Genomic DNA, 17,386 nt, shown 5'->3' with positions numbered 1-17,386 from the left:
TCAAGTCAAGCATTAGACTTACAATATGATCTCTGTGTGCTATGTTGCATGATAGTTTTATGGATTTTGACCTTTGGATAAGCAGCCTTCCTCCACAGCAACTGTGTCAAAAGTAAGCCATCGCGGTTAAATGGACTTAGCAATGATAGTTTTAACATTAGCTCAGTAAAAACCAAAGTGCACCACTGAATACACACAAATATGTTAATGTATGTGGCGATAGTTGAGCTACTAGTTACTTGCTTTCTAGATTAGAGTTATTTAGCAATATTGAAGCTATTTGCTTTCATTACCTTATTCATGATTTGCTGGTGAAGTTCCTCTTTACAAATAGGTTTCACTTTGCAGTGGATAGAAATTTCTCTTCTTCCCTAACATGACAGTAGCTCATGTGATTATGAACCAGCTTTACAGTACAACAGATCGTTTAATATAATAATGGAAACACAGCTAAGTCAGACACATAAAAATATCTAAAACATAAATATATCTTACACAAAGTACTATACCCTGTATTGTTGGACTCTGACTGAGTAGATGTTGAGCAGTTTCTCTGGGATTGTAGTCATAGTCAAAATCCTACAGGTGGCAGAATTAACACAGAACTAAAGTAATTTCTGTTCTAGTATTGTTAGTAATTCTAAAAATAAATAATAACTTCAACAATGTAAGTAAAATTAGGTATGCATATGGTAACCACAATGTACCATGTACAGTGAGCAGCTCTGGTTCTCTGTTCTACTAGGCCCAGATAGGTGATTGTGTCATTACAGATCCCTAAGGATGACCCTAGTTTATCCTCAATCACTGTCTGATCACAGCCAATTTTGTGAAACACATTCTCTATACCTGTTAAGCAGTGAGAATATTCCATTAGTGTTTATGCCTTATAAAACAGAAAGTGTGTTTTATTCAAGATTTCCATGTGAGCTGCAACATTTTCAATATATGTACCAGTATGTACCAGTCTTAAGTTGCTCCAGGATTTTGTTAACAGAGGTGCTGCGCTGTTCGTAGCCTTGGGTCTGCACATTTGCACTCTGCTGCTGGGCACTGATGTTCTGCACCAAAATCCAGGGCTCAGTCTGTTGCGTTTGCCACTCCACTGTGTACTTACTCATTTGCTGATGAATCTGTCTCAGTACAGGTTTTACAACAAATGAGTCAAATTTTTATTAAACTGACATCCGGTGTAAAATTGTCACACCTGTACTACTGGAACTAGAGAAAGTCTTATTGTGGATACTTGAAAGGATCAGTTTGTCCCTCAAACTCACTTCTGCTCATTTATATAATTTAAGAGAGCAAAATTGTTTGCTTCAGCTGAAAGAGTAAAAATGTATTTAATGTATTTATTTAATTATGGTTTTAAATATAGACTATTGTACACAGTACATAGCTATTTGTTATTTAAGCAAAGTCATATAATTAAATATTATTTAAAAATGTAGGTCATGAGCTGTGCGCCTCATGTAAATTAATGCTTAGTTTTTGTGGAATATAAGGAAAACATTCATCTGCTTACTTTCAATAAAGATGCCAAGCAGCTTGTCAAGATCACCCTTGCCTGTCACAAGCTGGATTTTATGAAAAGCATCCTCAATAAAATCTATTTGATGCTCACTATATATATATATATATATATATATATATATATATATATATATATATATAAAATTCTCTAAAAACAATTTAGTTTTCCAAAGAGAGAGAGAGGGAGAGAGAGAGAGAAGTATGCAGTATATAGTATAGTATAATGAGAGCGAGGTCAAAAAAAGTGACCTTTTTCATTTGGCTATACAACTGCATGTAATGTCTGTGGTCAATATGCAGTATTTTAAAGTCTTCCCTTAGCTGCTTCTTCTTTTCCAACAACTTGTTGAAACAAATGTTAGCCTGAAAAGAGATCAATTTCAGTACACTTTATATTCTGGTGATAATAATATGTACTTTTAGGGTTGCATTTTAAAATAATCTGAAACAAACCCTGTCTAATTTGTTTTCCAAAACACATCTGGCTTTCTGCATTTGATGACCCATGGATCTCTGGCCAAAACACTTAGGAGCCACAGTCCTCAGGTGGTCAGCAAGCTTCCTCTCCATTCTCAAAATCTGTTTAAGCAGATAAAAAGGGAAAAGTAAGATATGTTTAATTCGGATTAGTTTAATTTTGACTGAAATGTTATGTTAATGTAAACTAAACATTTCTGCTAATTAAGCTTCCAAAGTACTGAAAGGAAATTATGTGATATAGCTAGTTTGGTGTAATAAATAAATAACGGACCCTGCTGCACCTTGTAAAAGGTTAAGCCAATTCAAATCAATTGATGCACAGGTTTACAGGCTATATCTAAATATGGTTTATTTAAACTGATTTTGTTTAAGTGTAATTCATGAAAAATTGATTTACTTGTAATGTTGACGATAAAAACTTTCTTTAAATGCATAGTTAATTGCCTTGTTACCAAAGGTACTGTGTCAGAACTACTTTCTACTTTCCATTCACTGTTTTCTATATTCATATATACTAGCAGTAATCAGTAAGATGTCAACAGTAATCACATATTATTCATAATGGTGAGGACGTTTATTATAATGGTGATGTCTTAACAGGTTCACCCACGTACAGGTTACACATTTGGCCTCCCTGACTATAATTAATTATGGAGGTTTTTTTTTTTTGTTTTTAAATCAGCTTGAACTGAATGATATTCAGGTCATTAAGGGCAGGACATAGAGAAAATGATATGCCTTCCGTGTGTATGTCATCAAGAACACTACCTGTTGAGTGAGTAATTTATTTGCCATTATGAGTCATTGACTACTGAGGGAAGAGCATCCTCATATTTTATTTAAGAATCCCCATCAGTGTTCATTCAGACATTTTAGTTACATCATAACTGGAATTCTTGCATGTTTCCTGCAGCAATGAATGAGTAACAAGGAAGAACAGAGACATAGCTTAGCCTAATTAAGTCCTCATATCATGTATGTAATACATTGTGTCATGCATAAAATGTGATTGATGTTTCCTAAAATAATTGAAAAAGAATTTCCATATGTTCAGAATGAAATCGTGCATACTGTTGAATTACAGCGTGCCCCCGTAAGTCACTGTGAGTCACAGGATGTAGCCCATGTGGAGTGCACAGTGTGGAAAAGAGGGGGCAGCAACAGTCACTCGATTCCAAAACAAACTCCTGGTAGTGATCTGGGTAGGAATGTGCACATCTAAATCCACATGTTTCCCAGCCGCTGTATCCGCACTAACACCGGATGTTCCACACATGACTAAGCACTCCTTCACACACACTAGTTTATCTGCCATGGCCTTGAATAATGATGAAAACATTCAAATACCGATGAGCCCCACGGGCATAGCCACACTACAAATATACACTACAAATGAAACACTCAAGCAGTTCTTTGGGGGTTTTTTTTATGAGAACTTGTAGGCTACTCTTTTAATTTTTCTAGATACCAAGTATATTTTGGTTGAATGAAATGACTTTTCCTTTGAACTGTCTAGAAATGGATTTGAAATGTTTTCTAAAATTTGGACTGATTAAAAAATTTTGTAGCTACATGTTTTTAGTTGTCTGAAGTGAGAATATAACTCAATTTTTATATAGATTCTAGTACTGCTTTGAAGTAAAATACAAAATATGATGTTATGTTTAACACAGCAAGTTTCAAACGTGATATTTCCTTTTTATAGCTTACCTTGTAAGCTCAGTAATAGTATGAAATCGTGTGCATTCCAGACTAACTTGCATATGAAATTCAGTGTATAAAAGCATGGTGTCCACTTAAAAAGAAACCCTATGTGGTGGATTGTCGATGTTTCCTGAATGAGTAAATCATTTGGGTTTTTTCTTTGTTTACAAGTATTTAAATCATACAAACTGTTTGCATTGAGATATTTAAATGCACCATATATAAACTATAACCACAGAACTTAGGCAGTAGTGAAAATGTCTAGAGTGCTTGACACATGCCTCTAGTGTGCATTTTTATCCTGTATTATGCTCTTTTGTATTCCACAGAGTCTCATGTTTTGCCTCCATCCCCTTGTGGAAAAAAAGCACTTTTGGAGTAGATTAATGTGCTGGCCTTTCCCTCACAAAGCACTGCGGAAGAAACCCTGCTGGGTGCACAAACCTCATGCCCTTTCTGATGCCTGGAACCATGGGTAATTGAGTTGCCCATCCTTCTATTGCCGTATCCCAGGCAAACTGCTGTAATTATGCCTTTCTTTTCTAAGCCCCTGCCTAACTGCCCTTTCATAGCTGCTGCTTACCATGAAGTAATTTGTTTTTGTCCTGAAATCACATTAATCTCTTCTACTTCCTAGCCCAGTTATTTTGTGCTGACTTTGTCTCTGGCATCCTGGGAAAGTGTGTAGGCCTTCAGGACAGATTTGTAATAGAAGTTTTTACACCAACATTTGTTAAAGGATGAATCTTCAGTACAAGGCTCCATAATGTAAATTGTTATTTAAAGTTGAGGTTTGATATTAAGTATTTTTGTTTCTCACACACACACACACACACACACACACACACACACACACACACACACACACACACACACACACACACACATATAACAATAATATATAACACATACAAGAAATATGTGTGTGTCTGTGTGTGTGTGTGTGTGTGTGTGTGTGTGTGTGTGTGTGTGTGTGTGTGTGTGTATATATATATATATATATATATATATATATATATATATATATATATATATAAAACAATTTACTGTAACAATGTGATGAATAAAATTTGAAATCTTTAAGATATATGTCAATTTATAGATTTAAATGCTTTCCAGATCAAGGAAGTAGAAGTCTGTCATACCTCACTGATTTTCATCTCATTGAGCATCTGTGTATGCCACCCTCTTGAGTGTGTATATGTGTGTGTGTCTGTTCATGTCTGAGGCTTACTAGTATAGTGGTGCCATGAAGTGACAGGGGCAACCAGTGTTTCTGTGTCACCCCACCCTTGGCTCTTGACTGGCGCTTACTCAATAGAACTTACTCAGTGGAAAAATTCAGTGGGTGTCCTTAGCCACCACAGCCTATTAGAACAATGGAGGGAAAAGTTACTGAACAGCCCAGTCAGGTTCCACCACTACACATACTCAGCTCTTTAATGCAATAAAAGTGTACGATGGTTCTTATAAGTGTATACCTAAGTATTTAAGTATCTCATCATTCTAATATTAGTAGACATGCATACAATATAAGAATAATGGGAGACGTGGTGTTTCAAGGTAGCTTTTAGTTAAGCATCAGTGACATCCTTTTGGTATATGAACTGTGTAAGAACATCAAAATAGTGACGGAATTTTAATACACGGACTGTATAACCTTATTACACTGCAGAAAAAAGATCTTTATTGCTAAGGTTTTTTGAGCTTAGGGTAAATGGTGAATAGGGCATTTAATTTGTGAAAGCCTTTGACCTTCTGTGCAGTCTTTTTGCTGATATTTCCAGAGTTTCCTCATGGAGAAGAGAGATCTCTGAGCAGTGCAGTACAGTGTAGTTTGTTGGTTCAAGTCACTTGGTTTTATTTGGTTTTTGATCAATTTTGTGTCATGAAATAACAATCAAAACACAGCACTGCTTCTGAAGTCTTTTGTGGTTTACAGATATTGCTTTACCACTACAGAAGATCACTCAATTCTGACCACACACTTGGTGTACATCCAGAAAAGAAATCCCATCTGATGCAGAATAATCCTTGCAGGAAGCAGGTGAGATCCAAAAGCACATCAAAAGTTACACTTCACTTACTTTTAATCTTGAATCTATTTTGAGTTTTCTGTCATTGTAAGTCCATGTCCATATGCCTTACAATTCACAAATCACTGTTACTGTACAGAAAGTCAAATAAAACAAGTCGTGAGCGACTGATGACAACAGTGTGTCTTTGATGGCAGTTCGGTGAGGTTGTTGATATGTGACCAATGGCACTGGCAGCTTTGTGTGGGACTGAGGCTCAGAGACAGGAAGTGAGTTGACCCCCCTCATGGGAGTTCAGCCCACCAGAGCGTAACCCCCATTGCTTCCAGCCCCACTCTCCTATTGTCCCAGTTCTCTGGGGCAAGAAGAGAGCAACAAATCATGGACCTTAAAAGGAGATATTTACACATGTTGACATAGGTCATTCTGACTCAGACTGGTACAAAGACTTTCATCTCCAATCCCTCAGACACATGATGTTCCTTTTTTATTTAACATTGCCTCTATATCTTAAAAGAGCTTTGGATTATTTACCAACTTGTAATTCCTATTTATTTCAGTCATTTTGAACTTTGATACAGTGACAGTCGACCTATTTGGAAACATTTGACGTTACATACTTTTTTGGTAGTCTATGTCACGATAATTTAGTTTTATCTTTTCATAACTACTGATATGAAGAGGCATGCAGCCCCATGAGTCCAGATTTCAGTGTCTAGAGGCTCTGCTTGTGATATCCAGTAGGCTAGACGCTAAAAAAAAAAATCGCCTACTTATAAGACAGGCTGAAAAGTAAAACATCGCTCATTGCGTCAACGCCACATGAATTGTAGCTTCGGCGAAAACACGTCAAGTTCCTCAGAGCCACCCACATCACTCCCACCTTCCTACGCCTACGCGCCGTGACGTAGATGCTCAAGTCCACGTGTTCCTTCCAGATGCCGCTACTGTGGGGGGAACGTTTAAAACCCCAATTAAGAATTGCAGAAGAGCATTCGTTTTTTGCATCAGGAAAATTCATGTTTCAGTGGGTGTGTTGCTCTTGTTGTAGGCTACTAAAATTGGCTATTGCATAACTGCTTTTAGTGTTCTGCACACATTTCAGTAACTTCCGACAGTAAAAAGACGTGCAATTAATGTTGATATGAAAACTTGCAAGATACAAATGCAGTTGCAAGTGGTTTTCCATATAGTATAAGAATAGTATATTGCTCATATTCGTTTAGGAAATATACAGAAACCGTGATGCATCATCACCAAAGTGTAAAGGGCTTTTCGAAAAAAAGACTTTTCGAATGACACTTCTTGTAAATGTTTGTGTCGCTTTAAGAGTCAGGGTGGAGCTAAATTTAAGGCGTCAGCAATCTGTATAAACTGATTCCATTGTTCGGCTGATTTGTAGCGAATTCAGTCTCGGTTGCACGTGTGTGTTTTCTGCGAACTTGTTATAAATTAACAAACACAATATTACAAAAGGATTGTTCAGTGCGCTCATCCCTGTAAAACGATTTTCAGAGAGAAAAAGGTTAGAAGAACAGAAGAAATAACTTGTGAGTAATTCTGTTTTGAAATGTTTATATACATATGGACAACTATCAGATTGTCGATAATTAATCTGAAAGCCATGTTTATGTTTTATTATAACTTACTGGTATATAATACTGAATCGGAGCTATGTGTTACGTGAGTAATCTACATGTAGGATGAGTCTCACCTGAGTCACAGCCGGGTTTGGGGAGCTGTCATCTGTGGGTGTGAGCACGTAAAGTGACTACAGATTAGAAGCGGACAAAACCTGTTGAAATAATTTGGTACTACGGTAGTATACTGTATCTTCGGAAACATGTTTACGCGTATTTGTACTTTTATTCAACTAAGATGTTGATGGTAGACTAGTAAACTGATTTGACACACTTTTCAATACATCGTTCCGGGTAAATATTGATGCGAGCTTTGAAACTATGAAAAACAATGCACGAGGCTTGTTGACAGATGGATCCACTGAGTTTATCATTTACTTCATTGAGAGGGTCAAATCTCAGCACGTCCCTTAGGTGATAAAACTAACGCGCCATGAAGGAGCGAGACGGAAAGACTAATACAAAGGTAAATTGTGACAGTTGGTACAGATGATATCTATTAATTAATTCCAAGAATTTAAATATATAGATTTTTTATATTATGTAAAAAAAAATCGGCTAATCCAAGTTTGTATGTATTTTTAAACCTTTTATGCATTTGACAATGAACAGGCCGAGGGATGGACAACTTTAAAAAATTACAGATTTGGGTTGACATTTGTGTATTGTTTTAATTTGACTTGAGATTTTGTAGTGCCTTTTTATTTAATATTCTGCTCTCTGTACCTTTTAATTCATTGTTTGGGAACTAATTCTACAGTTATGAACAGTTTTTACAGTTGTAAAGCCAGCCTGCTGTATTTTAGTTTGTCACATACCACCTACATTTGCGTATGCCGCTGTGCCACAAACATCGTGTGTGTGCGCGTGTATGCTTTATCACTTTGGAATAAAGCCATAATATGTAAAGTAAGAATGAATTATGAAATGAACTGATGGTGCCAATGCTGAGTCAAGCTGGCTTAAGCCAACAGTATTTGTATTAGTGTGGGATGGTCATAATATTGGACACTACCATCATGGTTCTCAGACCTATATAACTGCTGCTCCACTCATTTATACCTCGCTCCTGTCTTTCCTGACCTCATGCATAACTCCTTCCTGTTGAAAAATACACAGGCATTCTTCTCAGCACAAAGGCACAAAGAGCTATTCATGCTGTAAAGTAGCTCCATTCATGTGCATGGGGTTGTTTAGTGGGAGAATTAATGATTGTAAGCTTCAGCCTTTCCCAGTTCTGACTGAAGCAAAGCCGAGACTGAGCATGTAGTATGTTGCATAATGTGCCCTACCTTGCTATTCCATTGATTGCATTTTGGATTTCATTCAAATTCCAGAACTGCTTGTCCTGAATGGGTCTGCTTATATAAAGGATGCCTTGTGGCTGAGGTGTTTGGTATTCTGGTACCCAAATAAAACTTTATAAAAGTGTGAGAGAGACTGTTTGCTTGTAATAAAGTAGCCATTTTGTTGTGTAGTATTTCCTCCTATAAAGAGGATGCGGGAATATTGCCAGTAAGTTTATTTATTAAATTGTTATAAAAAATACAAGTGACATAATTACATTTAGCATTACTCGTTACTTAAAGTGAAGCCAATCGGAGACTTTTTGACCAGCAATTATGTCTCCAAAGAGCCCAAAGTCCTTCCAGCCTCCTCTAGTTTCACCACAAATCAAGCAGCAGGCTTGCCAGTTAGGATCAGAGTGTAGCTTTTACATTAGGCAATCTGCCATAGTAAAAGGTGCTTCAGTAACGCTGACCTGGTTTAAAGTTGGTTGGGTGTGAACATGTTTCACCACGAATGAGCTCATCTTCATTCATTCCGAGGCCTGCGTGTGTAAGACAGACAGTTTCTGATTTTGACCAGCAGAGCTCCGTCTCCCATTGGGTCTGTGGAAAGGAGCCTTTGGCAGGGGTTCTACTCTGTAATTTTCGGAAAGGTCTGGCTAGTGGGAGGCTAAAGAGGTAAAGGGTGGGAAGGGGTTATGAGTCCAGCCCACTGCTGACCTGGGGGCGGGTGGTGAATAATTACCGTACTTCAAAGAAACTTGCCTTAGTCCAATGGACATAAAAAGCAGTTACAAATGACATCTGTAGTAGCTTCGCCAAAGGCAGATAAAATAAACATTTTGAGGTTTGAATTCTTGTTTTTCCTTACTTGCTGCAGGCATAGAATGGAGTGTCAAAGGATCTGAATGGGATATGGAGGCTTCTGTATTATGAATTGTAGTGTACCGGTCTGAGAGCCTGGAGTATCTGTTTAAAGTATGACTTCAGCCAGGTCGTGCTGGGATCAGCATCATGATATGAACAGGTGGGAGTAAACACTTAATTTAAGATCAGCTAATGTTTCATGTTTTTTTTTTTTTTTTTTTTTTTTTTTTTTTTTTTTTTCTCTCTACATCGTTAGCTAAATTCACATGGGATGAAAACTGCATGTAAAAAAAAAAAAAAAAAAATGTGAACAGAAATGTCAGCATTCGCATTGTCAGCTTTTGTAGAATTTGAAAAATTTTGGATTAGGTTAAAAAAATAAAATGAGCTTCATTGTTAGAACAGTTCAGCTGTTTTGAGGGAAAAAAAAAACACTCCAAAAATAAGGTCCTTTATTATATTAGACAATTTGATCCAAATCGTATGAGTGCATGATGTTTAAGCAATGTCAATGATATTTGTCATGATTTTGCCCCTTTGAAAATAAAAAATGAGCAAAGCAAATTAGTGTACTGGAGTCTCACATTTTAATTATCATGGTGTTGTAGCACTTTGGTTATTTATTGAAAGATTTTTTTGATGAGTGGAAAAGGTACCGCTTTGGCCATCCTATGCAGGAAGGCTCAAATCATCATCATCATCAAATCATCTCTTTGTGCTTCACAGCATGTACTTCTGTTTCGATGCTGACTTCACAGATCACAACCTTAAAAAAATGCATCAACATGGCCCAGGTTCGCTGGGCCTTGAAAGTAAGTGAATGCTATTGAATTCAACCAGCACTGGTGGGAGGGAGGGAGCCTATCACAATGTGGTCACTGTCTGTTCTCTGCCTCTGAGGCAGATGGCTTTCAGGAAGTTCAGCTGTTTATAGGAAACTGCAAGATGGTCACCTTCTTAACTGATAAGCTTCTTAACTGATTTCCTTTAGTAGGGTCTTTATTGCCTGAAGGTACTTTTAGGGGGCATTGTTACAACTGGAATATTTTTCATGTATATATAAAATGTATGTGTATGTATGTAATATTTTTGTAATAATCATAGGCTATTTTTGTTATGCTATATCCCAGGTAGGATGTTTGGCTCATGCTCATCACGTAGCCCTACACACCTGTGTCGGCGTTTGAAGAGTACTGATCAGACAAAGCTCCTCCTGCCCTCCCTAGACAGCCCTCCGGAGGGTGACCAGGTTGTCCCGTCCTTCCAGAAACTCTCTGTTTATGAACAGACACCCTTGTATTCTCCCCGGAGATGCTCCAAGCCGCTCCCTCCTCTCCCAGACATGGAGGATCAGTCCTCGGACGAGGCCGCCGACAACGAGGTGGAGTTCTTTTCCAGCACCAGTGAGAGCCAGCAGCTGGTGTGTGAGCATGCTTCGAAACCCTCAGCCTTCCGCTACGGCATGCCAGGCAGGCGGAGTTTCCGTGGCTGCGGGCAGATCAACTACGCCTACCATGACGGCCTGCGGGAGCAAGGGAAAGCAAGTGGACAGAAGCCCGAGCGGGAGCAGGTCCGAGACTCACTCAAGCAGCAAGAAAGGCCCCAGCGCAAGCTGCGCCGCTCCCACTCCGGTCCTGCTGGCTCCTTTAAGCCTCCCAGCCTGCGACACAAAGGCCTTGAGCCTCCTCCTCAGGAGAAGCCCGTGGTGCCTCCCCGCGTCCCCAAGTGCTCTTGTCCCAAAACAAGCACTGGCGAGCAAGACATGGACCAACCTCCTGAAATCCCGCCAAGAGAGCCCATCTTTTACAGCCTCCCACGTGCTCCTAGTCCCAAGAGTCTGCCAATTTATGTCAACGGAGTGATGCCTCCTACTCAGAGTTTCGCCCCAAATCCTAAATATGTAAGCAAGGCCCAATACAGACAGAACTGTGAGGGTTTGTCAGCTTCCCGCAGCCCGTGTATTCTGCCCATCATGGAGGATGGGAGGAAGGCTAGTGCTACTCATTACTTCCTCCTTCCAAAGCGTCCAGGCTACTTGGACAAGTATGAAAGGTTTTTCAAGGAGTCGGACTCGGAAGCAGCACACAATGGTTTCTAAGCCTTACTGTTGGTATTGTAGTAGTTAGAAGCCCTCAATTTACTTGCAAGATGTGCAAAGACTGACTGATGCTAACAGTATTTAGGTGTTTGTTTTATTGATCAGTACACTGTGCCACCTCAAGAGAAACTGCCAGGTCATAAATGCTGGACATTGTTGAGCCATTTTTCTGTTTTGTTAGCTAGTTTGTTTGATCATTACACCAATGTCTTGATTATACATGTTTAATGTTACTCAGTTTCAAGTATTCCTTTTTGAAGGACTTAACATTGCTTTTTCTGTGATTTAAATGCAACATTTGATTGGTATAAGCTGGTCTTGTACTATAAATTGCATAAATATTCTTGAGTTGAGCACTTTGTAATTCTGTGCTGTGTGGTTCTCAGAGTTTGTTCTATTTACAGCTGTTGGTTGTAGTATGTTCTAATGTAGTATTTGCACTCAACAGGGTAGATGCATAGAGTATGTTGATGATGAATCAAGTACAAATTATTAGATTCGCAAGAAATGTCTGAATATGTCTGTGGTTGTTATTCAGATACTCATGGCCTGTTTTCTGACTATTTTCCACTTATACAAAGTGTTGTAAGAAAAATGACAGCATGACGTTCTCTAATTAAATAATGCTACTTATTACTAACAGAGTGTGCTTAAAATATTGACTTGTGCTACTATTTGGATTTATGTCTAATGTATTTTAGCAATGTAATACAAATGAGAACTCAGGAGATGCTTATTACAATTGGAAGAAGTTCTAACTGTCCTTAAAGAAATGTCTCGAATGCACCATAATTGGCATCTTTTCCTTTCTGAACCTCAAGTGATATTTGCACTGCTGAAGTGTTGGTTACAGCCTGCGTACTGGATTTGAGGAAAGGCGAACAGCGGTATTCCTTATTACTCTCTCAATCTGTACTTTAACACGTACATGTCGTACACTTACCCACCCATTTACTCACTCTTGTTGTTTGCTTAGTTTAGATCATTCTGAGATGATTAAGCCAGTCATGTGACACCACATTTGTTTACACTATTTACTGCTATCTCCATTGTAACAGAAACTGAAATTGTATTTATCCATGGCTTATTTATTCATATATGAAGACTTATGATCATGGGATTATTTTTTTCTGTGGATGCACTGCAATGCACTGTCTTTGGAAATGTACAGTATTTGAGTAGTTTTCCACACATCTATGGTCTATTTAAATAAAGTGAATTATTTATCAGTAAATTCAATTATGACTATTGCCTAATCCTTCTGTATCTTGCATTGTTCTTTGCATCCTTTTATATTAATTGAGTTTCAGAGATTAATTAAATCAATACATTACATTAATTCGGGTTCATCTACGTTAATGGAGTCGTCACTGGCTAGCACAATTTGGTGGAAATTACCCACAGAGCTGATATTCTATTCTTTAACCACAGAAGTCATTGTGCCATTTGAAATTCAGTGTGCTAGAGCATAATGCCAGATGACCAATGCTGTTTACTACCCAAATAGGTTTGGCAATGCTACATGGATCCAAGTTTTGCTGATGTAGAGGAAGATTGTTTTCTTGTCCCTAAAAGCTAAATTCATGCATGAGTTCTCACACTGTCTTATCAGTTTCTAGGATGTGTTTAGAGGTCATGTTCGCTGTTACGGATGCTGCACCAGGGTTATCTCTATTGTTTGCGCTGAGCAGTCATAATGAACAGATTGTTAAGCTCTTGGCTCTCCTGCCTGAGTCACTTCCTCTGGCTGCCAGCACACCAATGTGACGAATGTCACAAAGATGTGGTGCCTTTCACAGAAGCTGTACTCCCTGAATTCCCTGCTACCTATCTCATATGTTTAGCCAATGGCCAGCTGACATTTGGTGGTCAATTATTGTCCACATTTAGCTATATACCAGTTCATTGTGAGTAAGGAATACTGAAGGTACTAATCCCTGTTTTCTTAGAAATATCTACATTGTTGATCTTACTCTCATTACCGAATTTTGCATTTGTCCCGAATGTGATGACTGTAAAATATCACAGAGTTAATCTAATTGGTGAGCTATCTTACCCTGTGCTACATTTGATATAAACTTTGATTGGATAAGCACTGCATTTAAACTGGACTGGACTGTTTCAAAAAAATTGTCAACAGTTGGGCAACAAGTGACCAGTATGTAGTAGGGGTTCTCTCATTTTAAATAAGTAGAGAACATCGCCCCCCTGTGTCTAAACTCATTTTATGGTAAATGATGTTTAGGCTTCATGTTTTGTTGTTTTTCTGCATTTTACTATTTGTTCGGGCTAGTTCAGCTGCCTGGCAATTCCTCATAAATTAATTAACACTTTGTCATCAAAGTTTGGAATCATATTACGTTATAGATTCTGATTTGATTGCTTTAAAGCAATTTTCAAATAACATTTCCATCACTGCCCAGCAGGTGGCAGCAGAGAATAAAGTTTTGTCTGTATATATATATATATATATATATTTATATATATATTTATATATATATATATATACACACACACACACACACACACACACACACACACACACACACACACACGCATATAAACGTCTATCAAATGCCAAAGCAGAAAATGGGAGATCCCGTGACACGTATTGTGTATTACATATTATATGTGATTTTTGAATAACTTAACACATGGCCTCCATGTTTTAAAGCTTTTCTAATTTCATATTTCCAACTACTCATTAAATTTCATGAATGCATTATTTACAGTACCAGCTGTTCAGAGAAAGTACCAGTGATGGCCTACCTAACCCTACAATTATAACATTACAATGGTAGACATATCAACAATAATATATCAAACTGTCCTTACTAAATTAATTTGAAATACTTTGACCTATGTCACATATTTATAAACAATGCTCAGATCACGTATATTACATTTTGGAATCCACAATAAACAATTCTGTCATGTCAACTCTTGTCATGTGAAGTTGGTTGTTACCACAGACCCTGATTCCAGGATCAAGACTAAGGTCACTTGGAACATTTGCAGGTAACATCTATCCACTACAGTTTCTAAATGAAATATTTTATTTCTCCAAACACCATCAATATTTGAACTTGGCTTAGCTTCTCGATTTCATAGCAACTCTGAGTAGTGCTATTTTGTTCTACAAAATGCAGGAAAGTGACAGTAGTAGCTGCTACACATTTTTCAAATGTCTGTAAAACTGCTGCTGTGCACCGTGCTGCGTCTCTGCCATGTGACGCTGATGTGTGCTGTATTGAGAATGCTACAGAAGCCAAAAACTGCTTGGTAAGCAGTGTTTCTTTGGTCAGAGGTGATGAACAGGGTGGGTGGCTGGTAAAGGGTGCAGGACGGCTTGGCGGTCATCACAGTAACTGTACACTTGCAATAAATGCAACTATAAGACAGGCGTTTCTAATAAAGTAACCGGTGAGCATAGGTGCAAGGTAGGGGTGGGTGGTGAGTGAACACTGCCTATCCCTTTCATTGCATTCTCTTCAATAAGGCTATAATAGAAATCCTCTCTTGTCTGTTATCAATGAATTTAAACCAGGTCATAAGATATAAATAGAAACAAATAAACAAATAAATAAGTAGTCCTAGAAAATGTATATACATAATTGCATGTGAGGAGCAACGTGAATAAATCACTTATACTTAAGCATAAGCAGTCTATAGTTAGTTTAACAGAATAGCAGAACTGATATTATTTTACAAAACTGACAGTTGTGCCAAATAAAGATAAGTGATGATATTTAACCAAACAGCATCACTGTCATATTCACTCGCTCTGTGTGAAAAATCTTAAAATGAATAGGGATTATTCTTTAGTGAATGACACGTGCCTTGCGTGGTGGAACTGCATTGCTCCTCTTCATTCTAAGTTTGTTTCACTCATAATACTGCCATGACCTGATACCCGCTGTGTGCTTCATTCTGTTAACGACGCAACACTGCAGAAAGCACTTAGAAAGCTTGTTGGGCTGGAATATAAGTAGTTAAAATTAATATTAGCAAAGAAAAATAATGACTTCTTTTATGACTTTTTGGTAAAGATATGGATGATTATTTTATTCCTAAAAATATTTATTGCTCAAGTTTTAAAATGAAGAAGATGGTTTTGTTTTCAGTGAGGGGAACTGAAACACTTTTGTTTTCTGAAACTGAAACATGTTTGTTTCCTGTTTCCAAGAATCCATCTCTAATATGATAACTTATTATGCTTGTTGTTGTCATCGTCCTTAAAATAATTTAATATGACTCATTGTGAAAATCATGCCTATAATAATTAGGATGCTGAGGCTCTTTAGATGGTCCCAAGCTGCAGTGGTCTGTTTTTTCTCATTCGAACACTGTACTTACACTGTCCAGCACTAGATATGCGTGCCGTTGGATCATTATACTATGAAATATAACATATGTGCACATATGATAAAATAACACACTCACTACTAACATGCAGAAACAAACAATAGCAGAAGGTATGGCTAAATCTTGGCCAAATTATCATACTTGGCATGCAAATGTCTTTAAAATTTCAAATAAAGTGTCCAACGTGTTCCTGAGACTTGAACATAACTTTCATATGGACCAGACCAAAAAAAGAATCCAGCTAGTTTTAGTTTTCAGTGGTCTTACAAGTCTAAAAAGTGTATGGACACAAGTAAGCGCAGGAGTCACAGTTCAGGAGAGCCTCTTCGTGTGCTAGTCCTTCAGATTGATTTGGTGAAACCAATTGGGGCAGCATGTAAAATTGTGTCTGCTACTTTCGTCTACATTAAACAGGCCTTTCTTTTCTGACGTTTTCAAAGAAAGGCTGCACTAACTGATTAAAGCAAAAACAAGCAGTCCATCACATGCTGATCGAGTCTGAGAAATGCCTGTTAAAAGGGGTTCACCCCAGTGCTGTCAGGACTGGCAACCCAATTAGGTTCTAATGTACCTGTACTCAGCTTGTGGAATATAGATGTAGATTAAAAGATCAGCCTTTTTGACAAAATTTTGCTGATACATATATTTTGAACCGGTGAATGATAAAATAAAGGTCTTATTTCATTAGCTGAATCAGATGCAAAGTTTAACTTCCAAATATACTGCTATTCAACCCAGTATGAAGGCAAAATAGGAAACAAAAGAGCTAGATTCATCAGTTTAATGTCATATCATTAGAATGTTACATTAAAACTCGTTCAGTCATGAGGGCTATTTGTCATGAGGGCAAAAATCTTCTCTCACTGCCATTCTTGATGTAGATTGTGAAAAAAGAAAAAAAGCTTGATTGTAAAACAGCACTGACATAAGCTACCTTGGAGAACATGCATGACGGAGTTAAAAGGCCTAGCATGTTTAGAACGGAGAGATGAGAGCAGGCCCAGAGAAGGACATGACCCATCCCATCCTCACCTCCTTCATGCTACACACGTCAGGCTAGATTTCAGCACGTGAAAGAGCGCAGCGAAAAGGTTCTACACTGCAGATCAAAATTAGAGAACAACACACAATTTCCTAAATGTCAAGGTCACTGTGTAGTCCTACGTGAATTTATCCTAACAGGAGTAAAAGAGCAGTATTTTAAGCTTATTTTATGAGTTGTATATATTCAAAAGCACAGTATAAAAACTTATATGAGATCATTGTAAAACAATACTGATCAAATTTAGAGAACACTTTCAGATACCTGCAAGTTAATGGTGTTAATCTGGCAACTGGTGCTAATTTCCTTAATTATCAAACCCTATTTAACTG

General features: G+C 37.7%; 1 protein-coding gene and 1 long non-coding RNA gene across 6 annotated transcripts; one reads left to right on the top strand and one right to left on the bottom strand.

Annotated features, from left to right (window-relative positions):
- Window positions 1-1,708: 1,708 nt before the first annotated feature.
- Window positions 1,709-4,950, bottom strand: LOC145653382 (uncharacterized). Its single transcript, XR_014119670.1, has 3 exons — window positions 4,863-4,950; window positions 1,987-2,112; window positions 1,709-1,896 (listed from the first exon to the last, which is right to left on the bottom strand). It is a non-coding gene; the product is annotated as an uncharacterized LOC145653382 (long non-coding RNA).
- Window positions 4,951-6,783: 1,833 nt separating this feature from the next.
- Window positions 6,784-12,886, top strand: errfi1b (ERBB receptor feedback inhibitor 1b). Of its 5 annotated transcripts, XM_081707151.1 has the most exons (5): window positions 6,784-7,303; window positions 7,781-7,859; window positions 9,563-9,709; window positions 10,276-10,361; window positions 10,680-12,886. In XM_081707151.1, the coding sequence occupies exons 3-5, from the start codon at window positions 9,663-9,665 to the stop codon at window positions 11,645-11,647; spliced, it is 1,101 nt and encodes a 366-aa protein (XP_081563277.1). In that variant the 5' UTR covers window positions 6,784-7,303; window positions 7,781-7,859; window positions 9,563-9,662; the 3' UTR covers window positions 11,648-12,886. The 5 variants fall into 5 exon arrangements, with proteins under 5 accessions (XP_081563277.1, XP_081563279.1, XP_026854030.2 ...); XM_026998229.3 differs by lacking the exon at window positions 7,781-7,859 and having other exon boundaries at window positions 6,786-7,303; XM_026998230.2 differs by lacking the exon at window positions 6,784-7,303 and having other exon boundaries at window positions 7,310-7,859.
- The last annotated feature ends 4,500 nt before the right edge of the window (window positions 12,887-17,386 follow it).

This window comes from Electrophorus electricus, chromosome 24 (assembly GCF_041902795.1).
Source record: "Electrophorus electricus isolate QZ-2024a chromosome 24, ASM4190279v1, whole genome shotgun sequence".
NCBI lineage: Eukaryota > Metazoa > Chordata > Actinopteri > Gymnotiformes > Gymnotidae > Electrophorus > Electrophorus electricus.
This window is presented reverse-complemented; position numbering and strand designations above follow the sequence as displayed.

Excerpts from the sequence above, each read along its gene's own strand:
- errfi1b (XM_081707151.1), top strand. The coding sequence starts at position 9,663 with ATGACTTCAGCCAGGTCGTGCTGGGATCAGCATCATGATATGAACAG. Across the intron at positions 9,710-10,275 it reads CAGCATCATGATATGAACAG|CATGTACTTCTGTTTCGATG; the intron begins GTGGGAGTAAAC and ends TGTGCTTCACAG. Across the intron at positions 10,362-10,679 it reads AGGTTCGCTGGGCCTTGAAA|GTAGGATGTTTGGCTCATGC; the intron begins GTAAGTGAATGC and ends GCTATATCCCAG.